Source organism: Alligator mississippiensis, chromosome 1 (genome assembly GCF_030867095.1).
Source record: "Alligator mississippiensis isolate rAllMis1 chromosome 1, rAllMis1, whole genome shotgun sequence".
Taxonomy (NCBI): domain Eukaryota; kingdom Metazoa; phylum Chordata; order Crocodylia; family Alligatoridae; genus Alligator; species Alligator mississippiensis.
In genome coordinates this window covers 329,319,068-329,337,346 of record NC_081824.1, presented here as the reverse complement: position 1 = coordinate 329,337,346, position 18,279 = coordinate 329,319,068, and the positions used below count along the sequence as shown (strand labels likewise).

The 18,279-nt window shown below is 43.4% G+C and overlaps 1 protein-coding gene across 1 annotated transcript in view; it reads right to left on the bottom strand.

Moving 5' to 3' along the window:
* Window positions 1–18,279, bottom strand: part of ANOS1 (anosmin 1) — a 217,530-nt gene that overhangs the window by 53,164 nt on the left and 146,087 nt on the right. The window contains exons 7-8 of the mRNA XM_019494980.2: window positions 6,447–6,649; window positions 3,520–3,664 (exon numbers count right to left, since the gene is read on the bottom strand). Of these exons, the coding sequence (XP_019350525.2) occupies window positions 3,520–3,664; window positions 6,447–6,649 (348 nt within the window). The remainder of the gene's footprint in view (window positions 1–3,519; window positions 3,665–6,446; window positions 6,650–18,279) is intronic.

Genomic DNA, 18,279 nt, shown 5'->3' with positions numbered 1-18,279 from the left:
GGAAGGCTGATTTAGACTGGACATAAGGAAAAACTTCTTTACAGTCTGAGTGTCCAGGGTCTGGAACAGACCACCCCCCACCCCAAAGGTGGTGCAAGCACCTACTCTGGACTGTTTCAAAAAGTGTTTGGATGCTTATCTTGCTGGGATCATTTGACCCCAGACGACTTCCTGCCTAAGGCCTGTGGGCTGGACTTGATCTCAGGAGGTCCCTTGCAGCCCCTAATGTCTATGAATCTATGAATCAACCCATCCTTAGCAATTCCTTAGGAATGTTGATCATTTCCTCTATCTGGGTGGCCATCTTTTCCCAAAAATAAATCTGGAATAATGATATTTGACACAGAACAATGCTGGTTTAAGGTGTCTCCAAAATTGTGTTTTTAATGACCATGACATCAGAAACCAAAACCAAGTTTCTCATCTACTAGGGGTGCACCGATAAAGATTTTCTTGTTCGATACCAATGGTTGATTATTAACCAGCCATATCAGCTGATACATATCTGATAGCTGATTTACAGGAATGCAGTTAGGCAGCTTGGAAAGCAGTGTCTGACTGGTAAGTCTGTGGTGGCAAAGTCTGTGGGGGGAGGAAGGGACATGAAGGGGCAGATTGAGGCCCCCATGGTGAGGGAGGGAGTGGGGCAGAGGCAGGGGCAGAAACTGCCCAGCCAGGGCAGTGAATGAGACCGCAGGAGCAGGATGAAGCCATGGGCAGCTCATCCAGGGGTTACAGGGAGATGGGGAGTGGGGGCAGCTCCTCACTGCTGCACACCCCCCCAGGGGAGACATTGGGGCATGTGCCCCTGTCACAAAGCACTGAGGTGCCCTGCTCCGAAAGAGGGGAAACTGCTAGGGAAGGAGCCCTAGCAGTGAATAAGGAGCCCAGCTGTTGGTTGCCAGGGCAACCAGAGGAGGTCAGCTGACCAGAAGGGGCAGGGCCTGGCTCCCTTATAAATCCTAGGGGCTGGGGGCCAGAGGCAGTTCCCTGCCAGTAGCCAAGGAGGAAGGAGCTCTCTCTCATGGAAGACAGGAGCAGCCTGACTGAAGGAGCAGTGTCTGACGTGACTGAGGGATGGAGTATTCCCTGGTAGGCTGGACGGTTGTTATGGCCGGGCGGCTTCCATTTATGTTATAGCTAAGGGGCTTATGTTTGTGTTGTTGTTTGTCACCGGTAGTTTGGGTGAGGCTACTAGGGGTTGGAGGAGGCCTCATAGAGGACCCACAGCAGTGTGGGGACCCCAGCACCAGTAAGCGTGAAGCAGTTGGGGTACACTGACCCCAACCCCAGAAAGGGGACAGGTGAGAAGCCCTGGAGGAGGGGGCAGTGCTGTGAGAAGGCCCAGAGAGGGGGCAGCGTTACTGAGAAGGCCCAGAGAAGAGGGCACATAGCGAGATCGGGCCGGGGAAAGCCCTAGCACCGGAGAGGGCGCAGATCAAAAGAGGTAGGGCCCAGAGAGGATAAGGGGCCAAATTATAATAAGGCTAGGACATAACAACATCTATTCCATCGGTGAGGTGTGGGCTGCAGTGTAGGGGAGGAAACAGAGCCGCAGATAGCTCCCCCTGGCATCGGGGCAGTAAAAGGGCAGCCTCCTGCTAATTAACATCAATTAACCAATTAACAGCAAGGCATGGCAGGAGAGAAGGCGGGCAGTTGCCCCAGGAACAGGTGTGCGGGCCACATTTAGATCGGCCCAGAGCAGCGACCTGTTACAGCCCCCCAGATTTGTGCCTGGGGTGAGAGCAGGCTGCCTGCTGCATGCTTGGGGCCAGGGGCTGCGCCAGTCTCTTCCCAGCAGAGGGGCTGGGCCAGGGCTGAGCTTGGAGCTGGTAGGGGTGGGGCAGGAGGCAGCGGCACTGGGAGGGTGGCTACAGGGAATTTTGGGGTGGCTATAGCCCACCCTGTAGTCACCCCTCCTAGTGCCCACCCTGCCTCCTCCCATCCCAAGTGCATCCCCAGCCCAGTGCCCCCCTCCCCGCATCCACCAGGAAGAGGCTGGTACAGCCCCTGGCCCTGAGCCCACAACAGGCAGCCTGCCCTTGCCCCATGCACAAATCTAGGAGTTGCATATGCCTCCCCATGCTCCCCCAAGGGCTGCACACCATGGCGGGGAGCTGCCCCTCTAGCCCCCATACTCCCCATATGTTTCACCCACAGCTCTGTCCTACTCCTGTGGTCACATTCACCACCCTGGCTGGGCAGTGCCTTCCCTTGCCCCTGCCCCACTCCCTTCCTCACCGTGAGAGACTCTATTTGCCCCCGCTCCAGCCCTTCCCTCCCCCATGCCCCTTCCCACCCACAGGCATACCGACCAGATGCTGCTCTCTATGCTGCTGGGCTGCATTCCTGGCTGTGTTCACGTTGCAACTCTGCTCATGCATGAGGCATTTTATTGGTGCTGATCTGATATGCCAGCAATATATTGGTGCACCTCTATCATCTACCAGCATGCTGTAACCCTTACCCTGTTGTACAGGTATGAAACTTGGATGACACACTGAAAACACCTGAAAGCTTTGGAACATTTCCATCAGCAATGTCTTCAGAAAAACCTTGACATCACAGGAAGGACAGAAGAAAAAATGCCAGGGTTCTGGCTCATGCAGACACCAGCATTGAAGCTATGTTTATATGACTTCAGGTCAGTTGGATGGGGCATGTCATAAGGATGCCAAACAACTGGCTCTCAAAACAGGTCCTATACTCCCAACTTACTGATGGTCACTTTTCTAGAGGTTGGCAAAAGAAGAGATTTGAAGACACCTTGAAGGTCAATCTGAAGCAATGCAATATTAACATCAGTACTTGAGAGACCCAAGTGTTCAATTGTCTCGAATGGTGCTGTGGTATGTGACAAGGATCAATCAAGTAAACTCACTGCACCATGGAGGCATATAGATGAGAGCTGTGACCCAACAACATCAAGATCTACTCTTTCCTCCCAGAACTATTTCACATTTTTGGAAATGAACATGCAGGATTGGCCTCTTTGTACATCTACAGTTTCACTGATGGCTTTCATATTTACTGGAAGACTTTCATTCTCCTATTGAGGAACTGCCACTGCTGCCAATTTGAATTAATAAGCTACTCAAAACTGTCAAGATTTTTAAAACTTTTGAAAGTTTAGATTGTTCAATTAAGACAGAGGTCTGGGATTACTTCTGCTTTAGCTACTGGAGGCTTTAAATATGTACTTGTGGGTGATTAGTGCCTACACTTTATAAATAGCAAGGTCGTGATACTGCAAATGCTTACCTTTTGCAGGATGTTAAAAAGTGTTTACTTTTAAAAAGAACTATTCTTTAAAAATAATACTTTTCAAAACAGGCAAGGTAGGCAGAAATATATCCAATTTATAAAGAAGAAAGTCAAGGAAGTAAAGCAGTGTGACCTGAATAAAACCACATTGGTATGCTAAACTGCAGCCATTTATAATTTGAGAATATTTTAAAATTTGAGAATTCATCAGTTAAAACACAGTGGTAAGAGCATTTAGATGCAGTCACTTACTATTAATGGTCTCTTGTGTAGTGCTGAAATGAAGAGAAACCTTAGCACTTTTTAGCCGTATTTGTCCCCAGCGTGTTACTGCCTGCAGTTCCACATTGTAGTTGCTGTTGGGTTGGAGTCCCTCCAGGACCACATAATTTTGGGGCTATAACAGGAGAAAGTGTGTATATATACAGAACAGTTATAGGATTACTGCAACTTTCACTCATATTAAAAGCAGACCTGTTGTCTTAGGCACACTATACTTTTGGAAGTAGAAAGAATCATATAAAATTCAACAAAACTGAAACTTGCTTTTTTTTCTTTGATTCTTTTACTTCACGTTTCCTTTTATTTGGTCTTTGTGTTGCCATGTTGTTTTCAATGTGCTAAACTTTTTGATGTCTACAGAACTTTGGCCCCCTTTGGTAAATATAGGCATCAGCTGTTTATGCCAAAACTATTTTTTTTATAAGTATAATAAGAATTTGGCCAATGAAGCTGAAACTGCATATTCCCCAGATTCCGAACAGACTGTTAGCTAAGAAACAGGAAACTTTGTCTAGAGACAGTTAGTCTGAAAGCAGATAGAACACAGTTTGGTATACAGACCAATATTCTTTTACTTGTTTTGTGTGTTGCAAGAAGATTAACAAGGGCACTTTTTAATCTCAGCTCTAAAAAGAATAAGAAAAAATACAATTCTCCAGTGGCATTGTGCAAAAGGCACATGAATTGGATTATCATTCTCCAGTTAATAATCCATAAAGTAAAGCAGGTCCTATGATTTGGCAAATCAGACATACCACTTCTTAAGAGTTCGTTGTATTTCTAAAAATATGTTTCTTAAACACATCCCTGAACAAAAGTTTTACTCCATGATTTTACAGGTTTCTCTCGCTTTATGCTGTACGTGTGTTTCTGGAAAATGGTGAATAACTCAAATTTGTATAAAGGGAACCCACTTTACAGTGTAACAAATAGGGATATGTTCCAAGACCTCAACTATACTGAGCTCCAGACCCTTTTCTACCACTTTTACAAGATACTTTTGGTACTTGCGACAGTACACACAAGCAAAAGGTGGTGGTGAATGCTTAATTGGTGTGAAGAGAGGGTGGTGAAGGATCTTCAGTGTCAGACTCCACATCACTGGTCGAAGGTACAGGACCAGGGAGAGGGGTAGAAGATAAGCTAGCAGGATGCTTAGAAGCCATTATGGGGATGGCTACAGAAACTCATGTTGAAGACAGGGAGTGAGGAGCACAGATCCACACACGAGATTATATTTTGGTGTGCATCGCTCCCAGAATGCACTGCACAAAGCAGCTGACTGCAGACTTTCACCACTCTGATCACATAAGAATGAATTTACCACGTATATTGTTGGTATAAAATTTTTGGTATAAAAAGGGTCATTGCATAAGAGTGAATTCACACATACAGAACCCACATAAAGCAAGGGAAACCTGTTTAATGGATCTCTTCTTAAGTTACCTTTATATAACGAACATTGTTACAACACTAAAGGATCCAGCTAAATGCAATATTTCTTTTCCTTCTTGATTTAAAGGACATCTTCACATCTAGGAATCATTGGTGTTACTGAGAAGGTGCAAGCAGGGCAGCAGCCCCAGATGCCACCTTTATGAGGAGGCTCAAAAATAGCCACCACTGCAGCAGTAGCTGGTTGTGCGGCTGTGATCAGCACCAGGGAAACCAGTGTAACCATGACTGCCCTGGAAACAGATCAGCTCTGCTGGGAATTATTAGCCATATTACATATGATATGCCAGTACAGCTCCTATTGGTATATGTAATGGTATATGTATATGCAGTGTTTATTTTTAGGGGCTTTAGAAGAAAGCATTCTTTGGAGATAGAAAGTTTGGGGTGGGTCATTCTTAAGCCTTCTACAGCTACTTATTGTCATGTAAAACACAGATGGAGATAGCTGACCTCACCGTTAATGATGCCCCCCACCAACAATTCCAACCACATTGGGAAAGGAGTAAATGATGTTTCAGGAACATTTCACTGGAGTCCCTGATTCATTGTCATAGTGGAAGTTAGAGTAGCAGATGGCCTACTCTTTCCCCAAAGTACAACGGTTCAAGAGTGAGCAAGTTTGAAACATATCCTTACCTCCACCGTACTCCACTATGTATACTATGCACTATATATACTAATTCAGACTTGGGGCCCAATTCTACTGGCTTTTACAGTGGCACAAATTAGAGAAGAGCCTGCTTTGCAGTGTTTTATGGTCTTCTGTTTCTATTAAATATCTATGTAGAAATAAAATAGTGTGTGTCTAAAAGTATCAGAACAGATGTACTGGTTTAATAATAAAAACCCTGATTATATATCACTCCAGACGTTTATATTAATTTGCTTCTAAGGAAATATTTCAGCTCAGTTATACAGTAAGTTTATTTTATTATCTTGGACCTAGATCATCAGAAATTGCTCTGATTTGTGAAAGATCAGTTCCAAAGATCAAATGTTATAATGAAAGAATTGTGCTAGAGATGACATTCATTGCTTTCTGAGTAAAATATGTATCATATCATTTCAAGGCTTCCAGTAAAATAACACTTATTTTAGAGGACAAATATTGTTTTCTTATGTTTACATCTGCAATAGGTTCCCATTTATCTCTTATGTTGACACATAAATATTTTTCTTTTGTTTCTACTGACTTGAATTTTTTTTTCAATATACATTTGCTCCTCTCTTTGACTTTATTGGGCATACATGGAAAAATGACAGGTTTGCGGGGAAGGAAAACTATAAATTACAAGTAATTTTATAAACTGAATGTATAAACTATACACTTTTCCCTCTTCGAAAATATTTAGATTTGTTTTAGACCAAAATATATATTTAATATTTAATGTATGACTGAATAGGTGCTTTTGTGCCTCAATTTCATTTTTCCTCCTTACCCCATCAGTAATCTTCCTTCTCTTCTTTTTAGCTGGGATCACAAATTTGCTATATGTCCAGTTCCAGAAGACTTTATAGTGGTGCACTGGGATATCAGGCTCTTCTGGGAGATCCCAAGCAATCTTTACATTTACACTTCCATCACTGTTTGTAGTTATGTTTTCAATTCTGATATTAGATGGGGCTGGTGGAGCAGATGGGTCTGAAATTTAAAAACAAAACAAAACACAATACTGAGTAAAGATGACCTTCCTAAGTAGCTATTCTAATGGTTTAACAGACAAATGTCAGATATTATTATCAGTGTTAGCTTGATTTTTTAAGCATCGTAAACGTTTAATCAAATTTAGTAATTGTACTATTTCAGATACATTTGAGAATACAAACTCTTTTCAAATGTAAATAATGGGATTAGGTCTAGGTGTGCCATTATTCTCAAAGTGTTGCTGGACATATACTATAGAAGTCAATAAAATATATTCAACTCTTGTTTTTACAAGAGCTACAATACACTAGTAAAAGTGCATATAAAACAATTTTATTTTTAGACCATATATAAAACATATTAAAACAAATATAAAACAAAAGATATTAATCTTCTTCCAAGAAATAAAGAGTAGGAATACTGAATAATTCTGTCCAGGGTCACAAGAGAATTTCTAGGAGATAAGGTTTATGAGCACTTTTATTTATGTGTCCATCTTTCCAAATGTTCATATTGGTGTCCATCACCACAGAATTTGTGCACCTCCCCTGAGAAAAACAACAAAAATATCACTGTCTTCTATCCCTGATGCTCATAGGAGGCCAAAGCCTGGAAAGATAGTAATATTTTATATACACATTCTTTTGTTCTTTGTCTTTAAATCAGTCTCTAATCCCTTACATCATACAAAGTCTATTATTTAATTTTTGCTAAACAGTATCTGGGACAAAAATCCTGCACTGGACCATTGGTACCTGTGGATTCCTATGCAACCTCCACTGGCAGTTAAATATTCAGAGCATTTTTAACAGCACCAGCAGCCCACTTTATGCAAAAATCTCAGAGAGTGTTTTATTACAGGGCTGTCCAACTTCTAACCAGCTGGGGGCTGCATCCACAGCACCATGCCATGTGGCCACCTCCCCACCGCAAATAGTGGCTGCATTACACTGTGTACTTCTTCCCACTGCATCATGCTTCATGGACATTCCACCTGCTCACACTGCACTGCGATCTGACCCCCATTCACAGTACTGCAGCTGTGGGTTCCCCCAACACTGTGTATTGGTGTCCCTGCTCTTCCCTGTGCCTTGGGCATGGTAAAGAAGCAGAACATGGTGCGGGGGAGCTGACAAGAGACCTCAGTTGCTGCTGCAGCAAAAGCAATGGGGGAAAATAGCAGTGGGATGGGAGCCCAGAGGCATCTTAACTTCTTGGGCTAGGGACAGACATTACACATAAACTGGGTTTAAGTTATAAGAAACTGGTTTTAACCTGTAAAAGAATAGACATTCCGTTCACAGAAACCAATTTCAAAATGACTGAAAACAGTTTGAGATAAACATGGTTGAACACAGTATCAGACTTAACTGACTTGGGTCAAACTGGTTTATACAATATCTGTTCCAGACCCCTTGCTGGTTTAAGATAAACCAGACTCCCTCAGCATCCCAGCATACTTTCTGGACTGGGCAGAGCTCTCTGCTCCATAGCAGGGCTGGCCCCTCCCCTCTGCTCCCTGGCTGGAGCTCCAGCAGAGATTTGCAGGCATAGAGCGTCTGCCTGGCTTCTCCCTGCTAAGCAGGGATTATTCCCTGCTCCCCTCTGCCTTACGCAGACACCTCAGCGTTAGCTAGCAGACAACATGCTGGCTACAGTCTGTGCTGTGGGAGACGACAAAGGCAGACAGGCTTTTTGGAGTTAATCAACAGGTAGCTTAATGTTCCTCCCTGGAGAGCTCCATTAGTTAATGGAGGGAGGCTTTTTTTTTTTAATGGGTTAGTAAACAGTTAGGGGTGAGAAACATTCCCTGCTGGGCTGCTCAGGAGTGGGGAATAACAGTGTCCTGCCGTGGCCTGGTCATATCCCCCTCAGCTCAGCCTTGTGGAAGGGAAGGGGGGGGGGGGGGCTGCTCTAGCACTTCTCAGCTTCTATCCTAAGCCACTGCAGACATGTACCTGATTTTTTTCAGTTCAGAGGGGATGTCTGTACAGTTACAAACCAGTTTAACCTAGCTAAGTTAGACTAGCCTGCAAAGATTGAATCAATTCAGGCTCAGGCCTTTTAAATGTCTGTCCCTATCCTTGGGGGCCACATTTAGCTTGTTGGCTAGTAGCCAGACAGCTTTGCTTAACCCATGGGCCAGATCTGGTCTCTGGAGCTCTCTATGAGTCCATGGTTAGGCCTGTGGGCTGTGGCCCTGAATGCTAAATCATATGCACAGGGAAGCTTGGAGTTCAATCCTGGTGCATGGGAGAGGTGAAGGGCACCTGAGAAACAAGGAATACAACTGAAACAAGAAGCATTAGACCAGAAAGAGAAAGAGACCTCATTGCTCAGTGATCAGGCCACTCACCTGCTATTTGAGAGACACTAGTGTCAGGTTCTATTTCTGTAAATGTACTTGTTTATACAAAGTAGTGCTATTCAAACAGAAGGAACTTAAGAGAGACCCTTTCCCCTTCCAAATACTGTATTTACTCAAATATAAGACAAGTGTTTTTTCCCCATTTAGTACTTTCACATACAAAGAAAAACCTAATTAAGTACACTGTCTTTCATTAAATTGCTGCCAAAAGTAGTATGTGCTCAGTAATGAAAAGCCAGTATGACTAAATATATGCAACCTACACTAAGCATGACTATAAAACATATGGGCCATATTGGGCAAACATGCTGATGAGAACATACCAAAAGGACAGGGTAGCATAGCTCACCTAAGTCAGATATGTGGTAGTTCCCGCTGTATTCAATTCCCCACAGAACTGATTCTTCTTGGAGTCATGGTGAGCCACTACACTGCATCTATTTAAACTTCCTCTTCATTCCTACAGCTGAAATAAGCCTTTCTTTCCCATTTGACAAATTTTGGGATTTTTTTTTTTTTTTTAACTAGCCTTAAATGTCTGGAAAGCATCACCAAATTCAGCCCTAAACAGCTTACCCAGAATCCCTCTGTTGCCTCTTCTCTCAATTTGTCACATATGTGGGCTTGGCAAAACTTTTTTTTTTTTTTAATTTTGAAAATCAGTGTTTGTTTTTAAGCATTTATTTTGATTATTAGCAATTGACATACTTAGGATTACATGAAATTAGGTATGTTTTTCTGTTTTTATTGATTTAAATTTCAGGATTGCACAAAATTAGGGATGGGGGGAGACAATTTAGTAATATAAAAAGTAAATACCCATAAATCAATGAATCATACCTTTATGCAAGCAGACAGTAGCCATCCTCATTCACAAAACAATATTTCCTAGAATTCAGAACAGCACCACAGAGCTCCAATGGAGTTCAGAACACATGTACACAGCCACATCCCTCCCCCCCACCACACACACACACACACACACACAATGGCTGCTGCGGGAACAGTTGCCATGATGGTAAGGAAGTGTTGGGAGGGGGTTAGAGGGGCAGGGATGGTAGCAGCAGGGAGCCCAGAAGCTTGGTGCTGCTGGCTGCTCTCTCTGCCCAAGTCCCAGCCAAGGTATGATCGCTCACATAAGTTACTAGCCAAGTTACAGAGCCTCCATATAACCCAGGAGGTGCATAGTCCCACTAAGGGAAATGCCTTATTGGACCTGGTCCTGGCCACAGGCGATGACCTGGTGAGAGGACTGCAGGTGATTGACCACCTGGGCGATAGCAGTCATCGCCTACTGGAATTCATGATCCAGCACAGGGTGGCAACGACCTGCAGCAAGGCAGCAGCCCTGGACATCAGGAGGGTGGATTTCAATGAGGTAAGGAGGCTAGTCAGGGAGGCTCTGAGGTCCTGGAAGGGAGGGGAGTTGGGAGTCCAAGAAGAGTGGTCGTTTCTTAAGGAGACGATCCTCCAAGCCCAAATGCGATGATCCCAATGCGGATCAAAGGGGGAAAGAGTGCTCAAAAGCCTCCATGGCTCACCAAAAGCATCCAGGAACATCTCATGGCTAAAAAGGAGGTGTACACCCAATGGAAGGGAGGGGCCATCACCAGGGAGTATTATACCTCCTTGGCTCGAGATTGTAGGGGTGGTTGTTAGGAAGACTAAGGCGGAGATGGAACTGGGACTAACGACCCGGATCAAGGATAACAGGAAGTCATTTTTTAAATACGTAGGGGGTAAAAAGAAGGTACCAAGTAACTTGGACTCCTGCAGGACATGCTAGGAAAACTGGTGGTCACACCAGACGACAAAGCTAATCTCTTTAACAATTTCTTTACCTCCATTTTTCTGAGCAGGTCAGAAAAAGCAGGTCCCCCCCACCAGATCCCCGACCGTACCAGGGAAGGCACACCCAGGCCCGGGGTCAGTGAGGACCTAGTCAGGGAACTTCTGGTGGGACTAGACATGTTCATATCAGCAGGTCCTGATGATCTCCACCCCAGAGTGCTGAAGGAATTAGCAGAGGTCATTGTGGGACCCCTGGCATGGTTTTACAAGCACTCATGGTGCTCTGGCGAGATGCCAGAGGACTGGAAAAGGGCCAATATGGTTCCCATTTTCAGAAAAGGGAGGAAAGAGGAGCCAGGAAACTATAGGTCTGTTAGACTTACCTCGGTCCTGGGGAAGCTTTTTGAGAAAATTATCCAGGTGCGTGTCTGCGAGGGACCAGCAGGGGAGATTATGCTTAGGGGCAACCAACATGGGTTCATTAAAGGCAGGTCCTGTCAGACCAACCTGGTGGCCTTCTATGACCAAGTCACAAAAGCCTTAGATGCAGGTGTTGCGGTGGACGTAGTCTTTCTGGACTTTAGGAAGGCCTTCAACACTATCTCTCACCCCATTCTCCTTAAAAAATTAGGTGACTGTGGTGTCGATGCCTACATGGTCAGATGGGTCGCTAATTGACTGGAGGGCCGCAGCCAGAGAGTGGTGGTGGATGGGTCATTTGACCTGGAGGGATGTGGGCAGTGGGGTTCCCCAGGGCTCGGTCCTTGGGCCCACACTGTTCCACATCATCAGCAACTTGGATAAGGGGGTGAAAAGCACTTTGTCCAAATTCACAGATCACTCTAAGATATGGGGAGAAGTGGGCACACTAGAGGAGAGGGACAGGTTGCAATTGGATCTGGACAGGTTACAGGGGTGGGCAGATGAGAACAGGATGGGCTTCAATACTGACAAGTGCAAGGTATTGCACCTAAGGAGGAAGAACCAGCAGCATACCTACAGGCTGGGGAACTCTCTTCTCATCAGCATAGAGGCAGAAAAGGATCCTGGAGTCATTATTGACTCCAAGATGAATATGGGCCGACAATGTAGGGACACGGTCAGGAAGGCTAACCGCACCTTGTCATGCATCCATAAATGCATCACAAGCAGGTCCAAGGAGGTGATCCTTCCCCTCTATGCGATATTGGTCAGGCCGCAGTTGGAGTACTGCATCCAGTTCTGGGTGTCGCACTTCAGGAAGGATGTGACCAGCATCGAGGGGGTCCAGAGGAGGGCCACTCGCATGATCGGGGAAGCAAGGCAGGTCCTATGAAGGGAGGCTACGGGACCTGAACCTGTTCAGCCACCACAAGAGAAGGCTGAGAGGGGATCTGGTAGCCATCTACAAACTGACTAAGGGGGACCAGCAGGCAATGGGAGAGTCCCTGTTCCCCCAAGCACTACTGGGAGTAACAAGGAACAATGGCCATAAGTTGATGGAGAGTAGATTCAGGCTAGTTATCAGGTGGCACTATTGCACAGTCAGGGTGGCTAGGATCTGGAACCAACTTCCAAGGGAAGTGGTGCTCGCTCCTACCCTGGGGGTATTCAAAAGGAGGCTATATAGACACCTAGTCAGGGTAGTTTGACCCCAGCATTCTTTTCTGCCCATGGCAGGGGGTCAGACTTGATGATCTGCTCAGGTCCCTTCTGACCCTACCAACTATGAAACTATGAGGGCAGGGGCCAAACTCCAGTGAAGCCTGGTGCAGCCTCCAGGGGAGTTTTGCCCCTGGCGCAATCATGCAGGTGCTGCAGTAGGCAGGACTCCATAGGAGTTTGGCTCCTGTCCCAGCTTGAATCTGAGCAGAGTGAGCAGCTGGTGGCACCAGATGCCTGGGCTACAAGCCCTGACCCTCCAATTCCTCCTCCCAGCATAGCCTTACCAACACAGCCCTGGCTCCTGCATAGGGTGCCATGTGTGGGTGTGGGAGTGTGGGTGAGCATGTGTGTGAAAGCGTGTATGTGTGGGTGTGTATATGTGCATGTGCACAGTACTTCCTGCCTCAAATTTCCTTATATCCACCCTCAATTATTTTTTTACACATCCTTTATGTAAAATTCAATGATTACCAATGGAAATATTTTTTTCATCTGTCTGTGAGTGTCAAGTGAAATTGATGCTTATCAATGTCGGTTGATAAAAAAAAAAGTAAAATCTTGCCAAGTCTACACACATACTTAGCGTGGTCCCACACTCCAAGAGATGGAGCTGGACCAGTTTTTGCGCTGTATCTCATCTGCATATACATTTTTGGATGATCCCAGGACTCATGACAAGAACAAACAGTTCCGATCATGAGTGGGTGACCAATTAGCATGTGGATCCTTTGTTGGGGTATCTGAAGTACATACATACTGAGTAGTGCTGAGCTGTGGAGTTACAATTGTTTCAAATGCTGTTGACTCTGCGAGGGCCCAGTCCAATGAACTGTGTAGTAAATCATGAGTCTTTTGGCTTTGGACTAATATATCATGCACCGTTCACACTATATATAAGTAGGTACAAAAGCGCTGCCTTAACATGTGTTAATGGAGTACCTGTTCCAGAACTTGTAGCAGTTTGAAAAAAACGGAAAATACATTCATTCTGAATTAACTAAATCTACACATGCTATACGCAAATTACTATAGGTATGTTTATTCCAAGGTTAGTGTTTTCTAATTTGCCCCTCAATTCCATATGCTCAAGGAGAACAGGGTCTGATAATAAGAAGGGAGACAAGAGACTGCAGGGGGAAGAAGTTGGGGGTGCAGAGGGCAAAGGTACTGATCCCCCAGATTTATTTTACCAGGTGTGGGAGGGCGAGAAATGCAAGGCAAACCTCCAATAATTAGATTCTATACCTGGGAAATAATAATGAATTTATAAATTTTCCATATACAGAAACTAAGTATTGGGGGGTCATCTTGTATTCAAATAAGAATGGTACTCATAAGCAGGGATTATGGTTTTCTCTGATAAAAAGAAATCCCCAATTTTCAGGTTAAAAAAATAACTCAAAACCCACATTTTTCCATGATCAAAATGAAACACCACTACATATATCTATATATAGATATATATATATATAGAGAGAGAGAGAGAGAGAGAGAGAGAGAGAGAGATATCTATGTATTAATGGTGTTGCATTTTAATCACAGAAAAATGTCTTCTTTACTGCAGGCTTATAGCCCAACACAGCACTAAAACATTATAGAAATCTAAAAAAAAAAGTTTAGCTCCATGATAAATAATTGTAAATCTTTTGTTTCATGAAGTTTAAAAGGCTAAGATAACATATTTGCTTGTGGCTAAGGCACGTTACTAATTTGTAACAAAGAAAAAACTAATGTGGTTGAAAAGAATCATTTTGTACATGAACTGTAAGCCAAATGAACCACCAACTTATTACCAGACAAAAAGCTGGAGGTGTGCTGAAGGGACACCAGACATTCATTTACTACATGATTCACCTGAATGTTTTTATAATGGTAAATGAGCTGTTAAATGTATTTTCCAGGCACACAAAGTTCATCAGATAATCCCCATGATAAATGGTCTCACTGAAAAATTCCATCATTTGGGATGCAAACTGACACAGCTACAATTAAAGATTAGCAGATGAAAAATAACAAATGGCTTCTTAATGTGTTCTAAAAGAAACCCCCATTAAATAATAATTGCTGTTCCTGTTTCCTCGCACATTCCATTCAATTTCATTTTTGGTCATAAAACTTGGATTCTGGCAAATCAAACTGATTTTGCCCAGTAACAAGACTTAACTCACTTCTTCACACTTGCTCAAAACCTTTCTGCCTTTTTTTTTTTTTTTTTTGGAACCACTTTCCTCCCCCTCCTTCCCCGCTGCTTGTAGTGAACTTGCTTAAATGTGAAAGAAGTTGCCTTTCTTCTTAAATATATCATTTATCTAGCTACATATAGCAGAGGGACAACTATGAGTGATGTATTTCCTTAATGTCTTGGACTGTGCTCTACTAATATGTTTCTACATTTGTTAATCTAAGTCTATAAATAACAGCTATCATATCACCAGAAAAAATTACAAAATACATTTTGTTTCATAATTCAGGCACCATGGGCAAAACACTGCAACCTTTGTTAAACATTCATTTTAGGAACTATGTTTTGGGTATGTAGCTTCTATTTTGTACATTGTATTACAGTCTTAAAAATCCATAAATGTTTTATCAGCATGAGTGTAGCATTATTGTACTACCTTTGATAGCTAAGGCATGAGTGAATTATTCAGGTCATCACAAAGGACAGCCACACAACACCATTATGCACATAAGAGAAATGTGACTGGAAATGTGTTTTAGAGAGTTTGCCTTTACAAGTGAAAGGAAGGATACTAAAAATATGTAGACACTACTTTTCATGTTCCTTCATCTGGAAAGAAAGACTGGTTTCATTTTCATAGTATCACAGTAGATGAGTCACAGGGAGCCTATAAAAAACTTCTAAAAGTGAACTGAAAAGGCTTTTCTAGACATATCAATATCACACCATTGAAATCTGTTATCTCTGGCTCTTCCAGAGCTAGGCTGTGTATCCCTTTGGGAGGGTGGAAATCTTCCTTACCTCGTAAAACTTGTACTTCTGGTTGTGCAGGGCTGAAAAATATTAGATAGTCTTTGTGTATAGAAACATGATCAATGGCTCAGAACAAAACTTTCATATGCTCTCCTAATATACCAGGAACTTGGCTTGTATGCCACATCCCAATTTTTCATTACCTCAGTAAAGCTTGGGGGTGGAGGGAGCATTGGAGAAACTTGTGTTGACTTCAATTAGTTGATTTCAATTAGTATTTTATCAGTGATATTTTTATAAATTGCACCATGTTCGTGGATGGTTACTTTATGCAGCATTTACTCTGGGCATGCCAGAAACAGTATAGTTGGAAAGCTGTGTTATATGATGACAATAGTTAGAGAGAGAAAAAATGCTGAATAGAATATGTATGTCCAAAGCAGGGACTATTTTGCTAACAGTGGAACACCAGCAACATTCTTCAGTGTTCAGTGCAAAGCTCATTTAGCCTACTTTTTCAAGGGGGCTTTTAATCCAAAGCTGAGAAGCCAATGGTAGCAAAACCAGCACCCTTTTTTTTTTATATATAGTTTTTGTATCTTTTTAAAATCTTTGTAAAAGGCCATTTTCAATAGAACAGGACTATTTGGAGGGAAGATTCTGCACATGAGGGGAGGAAGAGGAAACATTCTGGAAGGGTGATTTGGAAAAAAAAGCACTGTTTGAAATTTGTCAAATGAGATTAGCAGGTTGGTCAAAGATGCATGATAAATTAATTAGCATGTTTTGCAATAGGAATATAATTATATCCATCTGTGAATACAACTACAATACAATATTGCCTGCAATTGACTACCTTATTACACATAAGAGCAGATTTCTAGCTACTGTAAAATTGTCATAATTCCATTAAAATCACCTGAGCCACAGAACTACACCAGATGAGGACTTACTTCATGTTACCTATAGCTACATTATCTTTCTTTTGTCTAATGTCTTTACACATAGCAATATCGGTATCTAATTTATTTATGGGCATATTAAACAATACAACTGACAAAGCTAACACTAAGCAAAAACAAAATTGGGAATCTCTTCCTTTTCCATGATTTAAAATGTTTTGGTTTCACATACAAAAGTGACAAGCAAGAATGAATAAGGTAGGCCAAACAAAAATCAGACTTCTGTTTTCCTTTGTATACCTAACTGGCAGTTTTCCAGCTGTATACCTGGGTACTTACCTCTGTGCTATGGATGAGTAAGTGAATACACCTAAATAGAACATGTACAGTCAGCTATGCACTGATGGATGCATTAGAGTACCAGAGAGTAAGTCCAGGAGGAAGCCAGGGAGGAACCTTTGACATTTTAGCCCCAGTAGCTAAGTGGTTAGAGTACTCACCCAGAAGGTAAGAGACATAGGCCGTATGTAGACAAAACAAGGGGCGTTTGTGCACAACACTTTAAAGTGGGCTAAATGCTTTTGCACTGCTTTAATGCTGTAGGTATTTGCACGCTTCGGTGACATATTAGGCATTACTTCCGGCCACTGTAGGAAATTTGGCAATGTAATGCGCCTTAAATGACTTGGGGTGCAGCAAACTAAAACTCCTCTGAGGAGTTTTAGTTTGCTGCCCTACATTGGCGGAGTGAAGCACTGGGCCCTGTGCAGCTCCGTGGCTCTGCAGGAACGCCAGCAGACAGCCTGACAGCAGCCCAGGAAAGTAGGTTCTGCTCAAGAAAAGCAGCGAGCCTGATTTTTTTTTTTTTTTCCCCCTGGAGCCTGCCTGCCTGCCTGAGCTGCACAGGGGCCTGGTGCTTCCCTCCACAACTGCAGTTCCCCCTGGGACCACCAGAGCCAGGTGCCTGTGGGTAGGTGCCACCTGGGGGGGGTGCCACTGCTATGGAGGGAAGCACCAGCCTGCCCCCCTCCCCTCGCAGCCCAGGGACCACTCCACCAGCCAGTAGCTCCCCCTCCCCTCCCCACCACTGGAGAGGCAATTAAGTCAGGTGTGTGCATGACGGGGGGGGGGGGGGGGGAGGGGGGATGTTAATCAACCCTAAATTGAAGCGGTATTTTTAAAAACCCATAGCTTCAATTTAGGACCCCCATTTCATCTACACATGCCCCTAGATGCTAGGTCCTTACCTAAAATCTCTCTGACTCCCCAGCACAGCACAAAACCTCTCTCCAGCACTCCTTTTCAAGCTGAGCCACTGCCTGTTGCACTTAATAGCACTGCAGAGGGACCTGGGTGAGGTGGCTTCAGGTCCTCTGTTTTGTGAAATCAATAACTACTCAGCTATTGGAGGTAAAACATTGCAATGACCTACTCCTTCTTCCCTCATGTCCTTGTCCCCCCACTGCTGCTGAATAACCATGGGTTTTCTGGACAGCAATATTTTCATAAGTAATTTGGCCATGCACACATAGCTGTGATCCTACCAAGGCAGTGCAAGGGAAACAGAATTCTGCCCTGGTGTAGTATAAATAACGATCAGAAAAAGTGAGTATCAAATGCAGAATTAACATTCTAATGTGCTTAGCAAAGCATTCTTCCCTACTGCATGTCCTCCAATTATTTGATAGCACAAAGGATTTTTTCCCTCCCTAATTGCTTTTTGTTTTTACAATCACATTCTGGAATGAATATAGCTATACTTCTATAGGGGAACTGCAAATAAATGATTTATGTCCTATTCCACCTATCATATGCCTAAATGACAGAGATTTTATTCCACCCAGAAAATCTATTAATACAAAAGATGGGTGGATCCTCCTCCTGTTCACTGCTTTTGTGACTTAGACTTAAGGCTAAATTGACAGTATGTTACAAAAGTAGATGCACTAATGGATTTTCAGGTGGAATGAGCCTTATGGACTTTGTA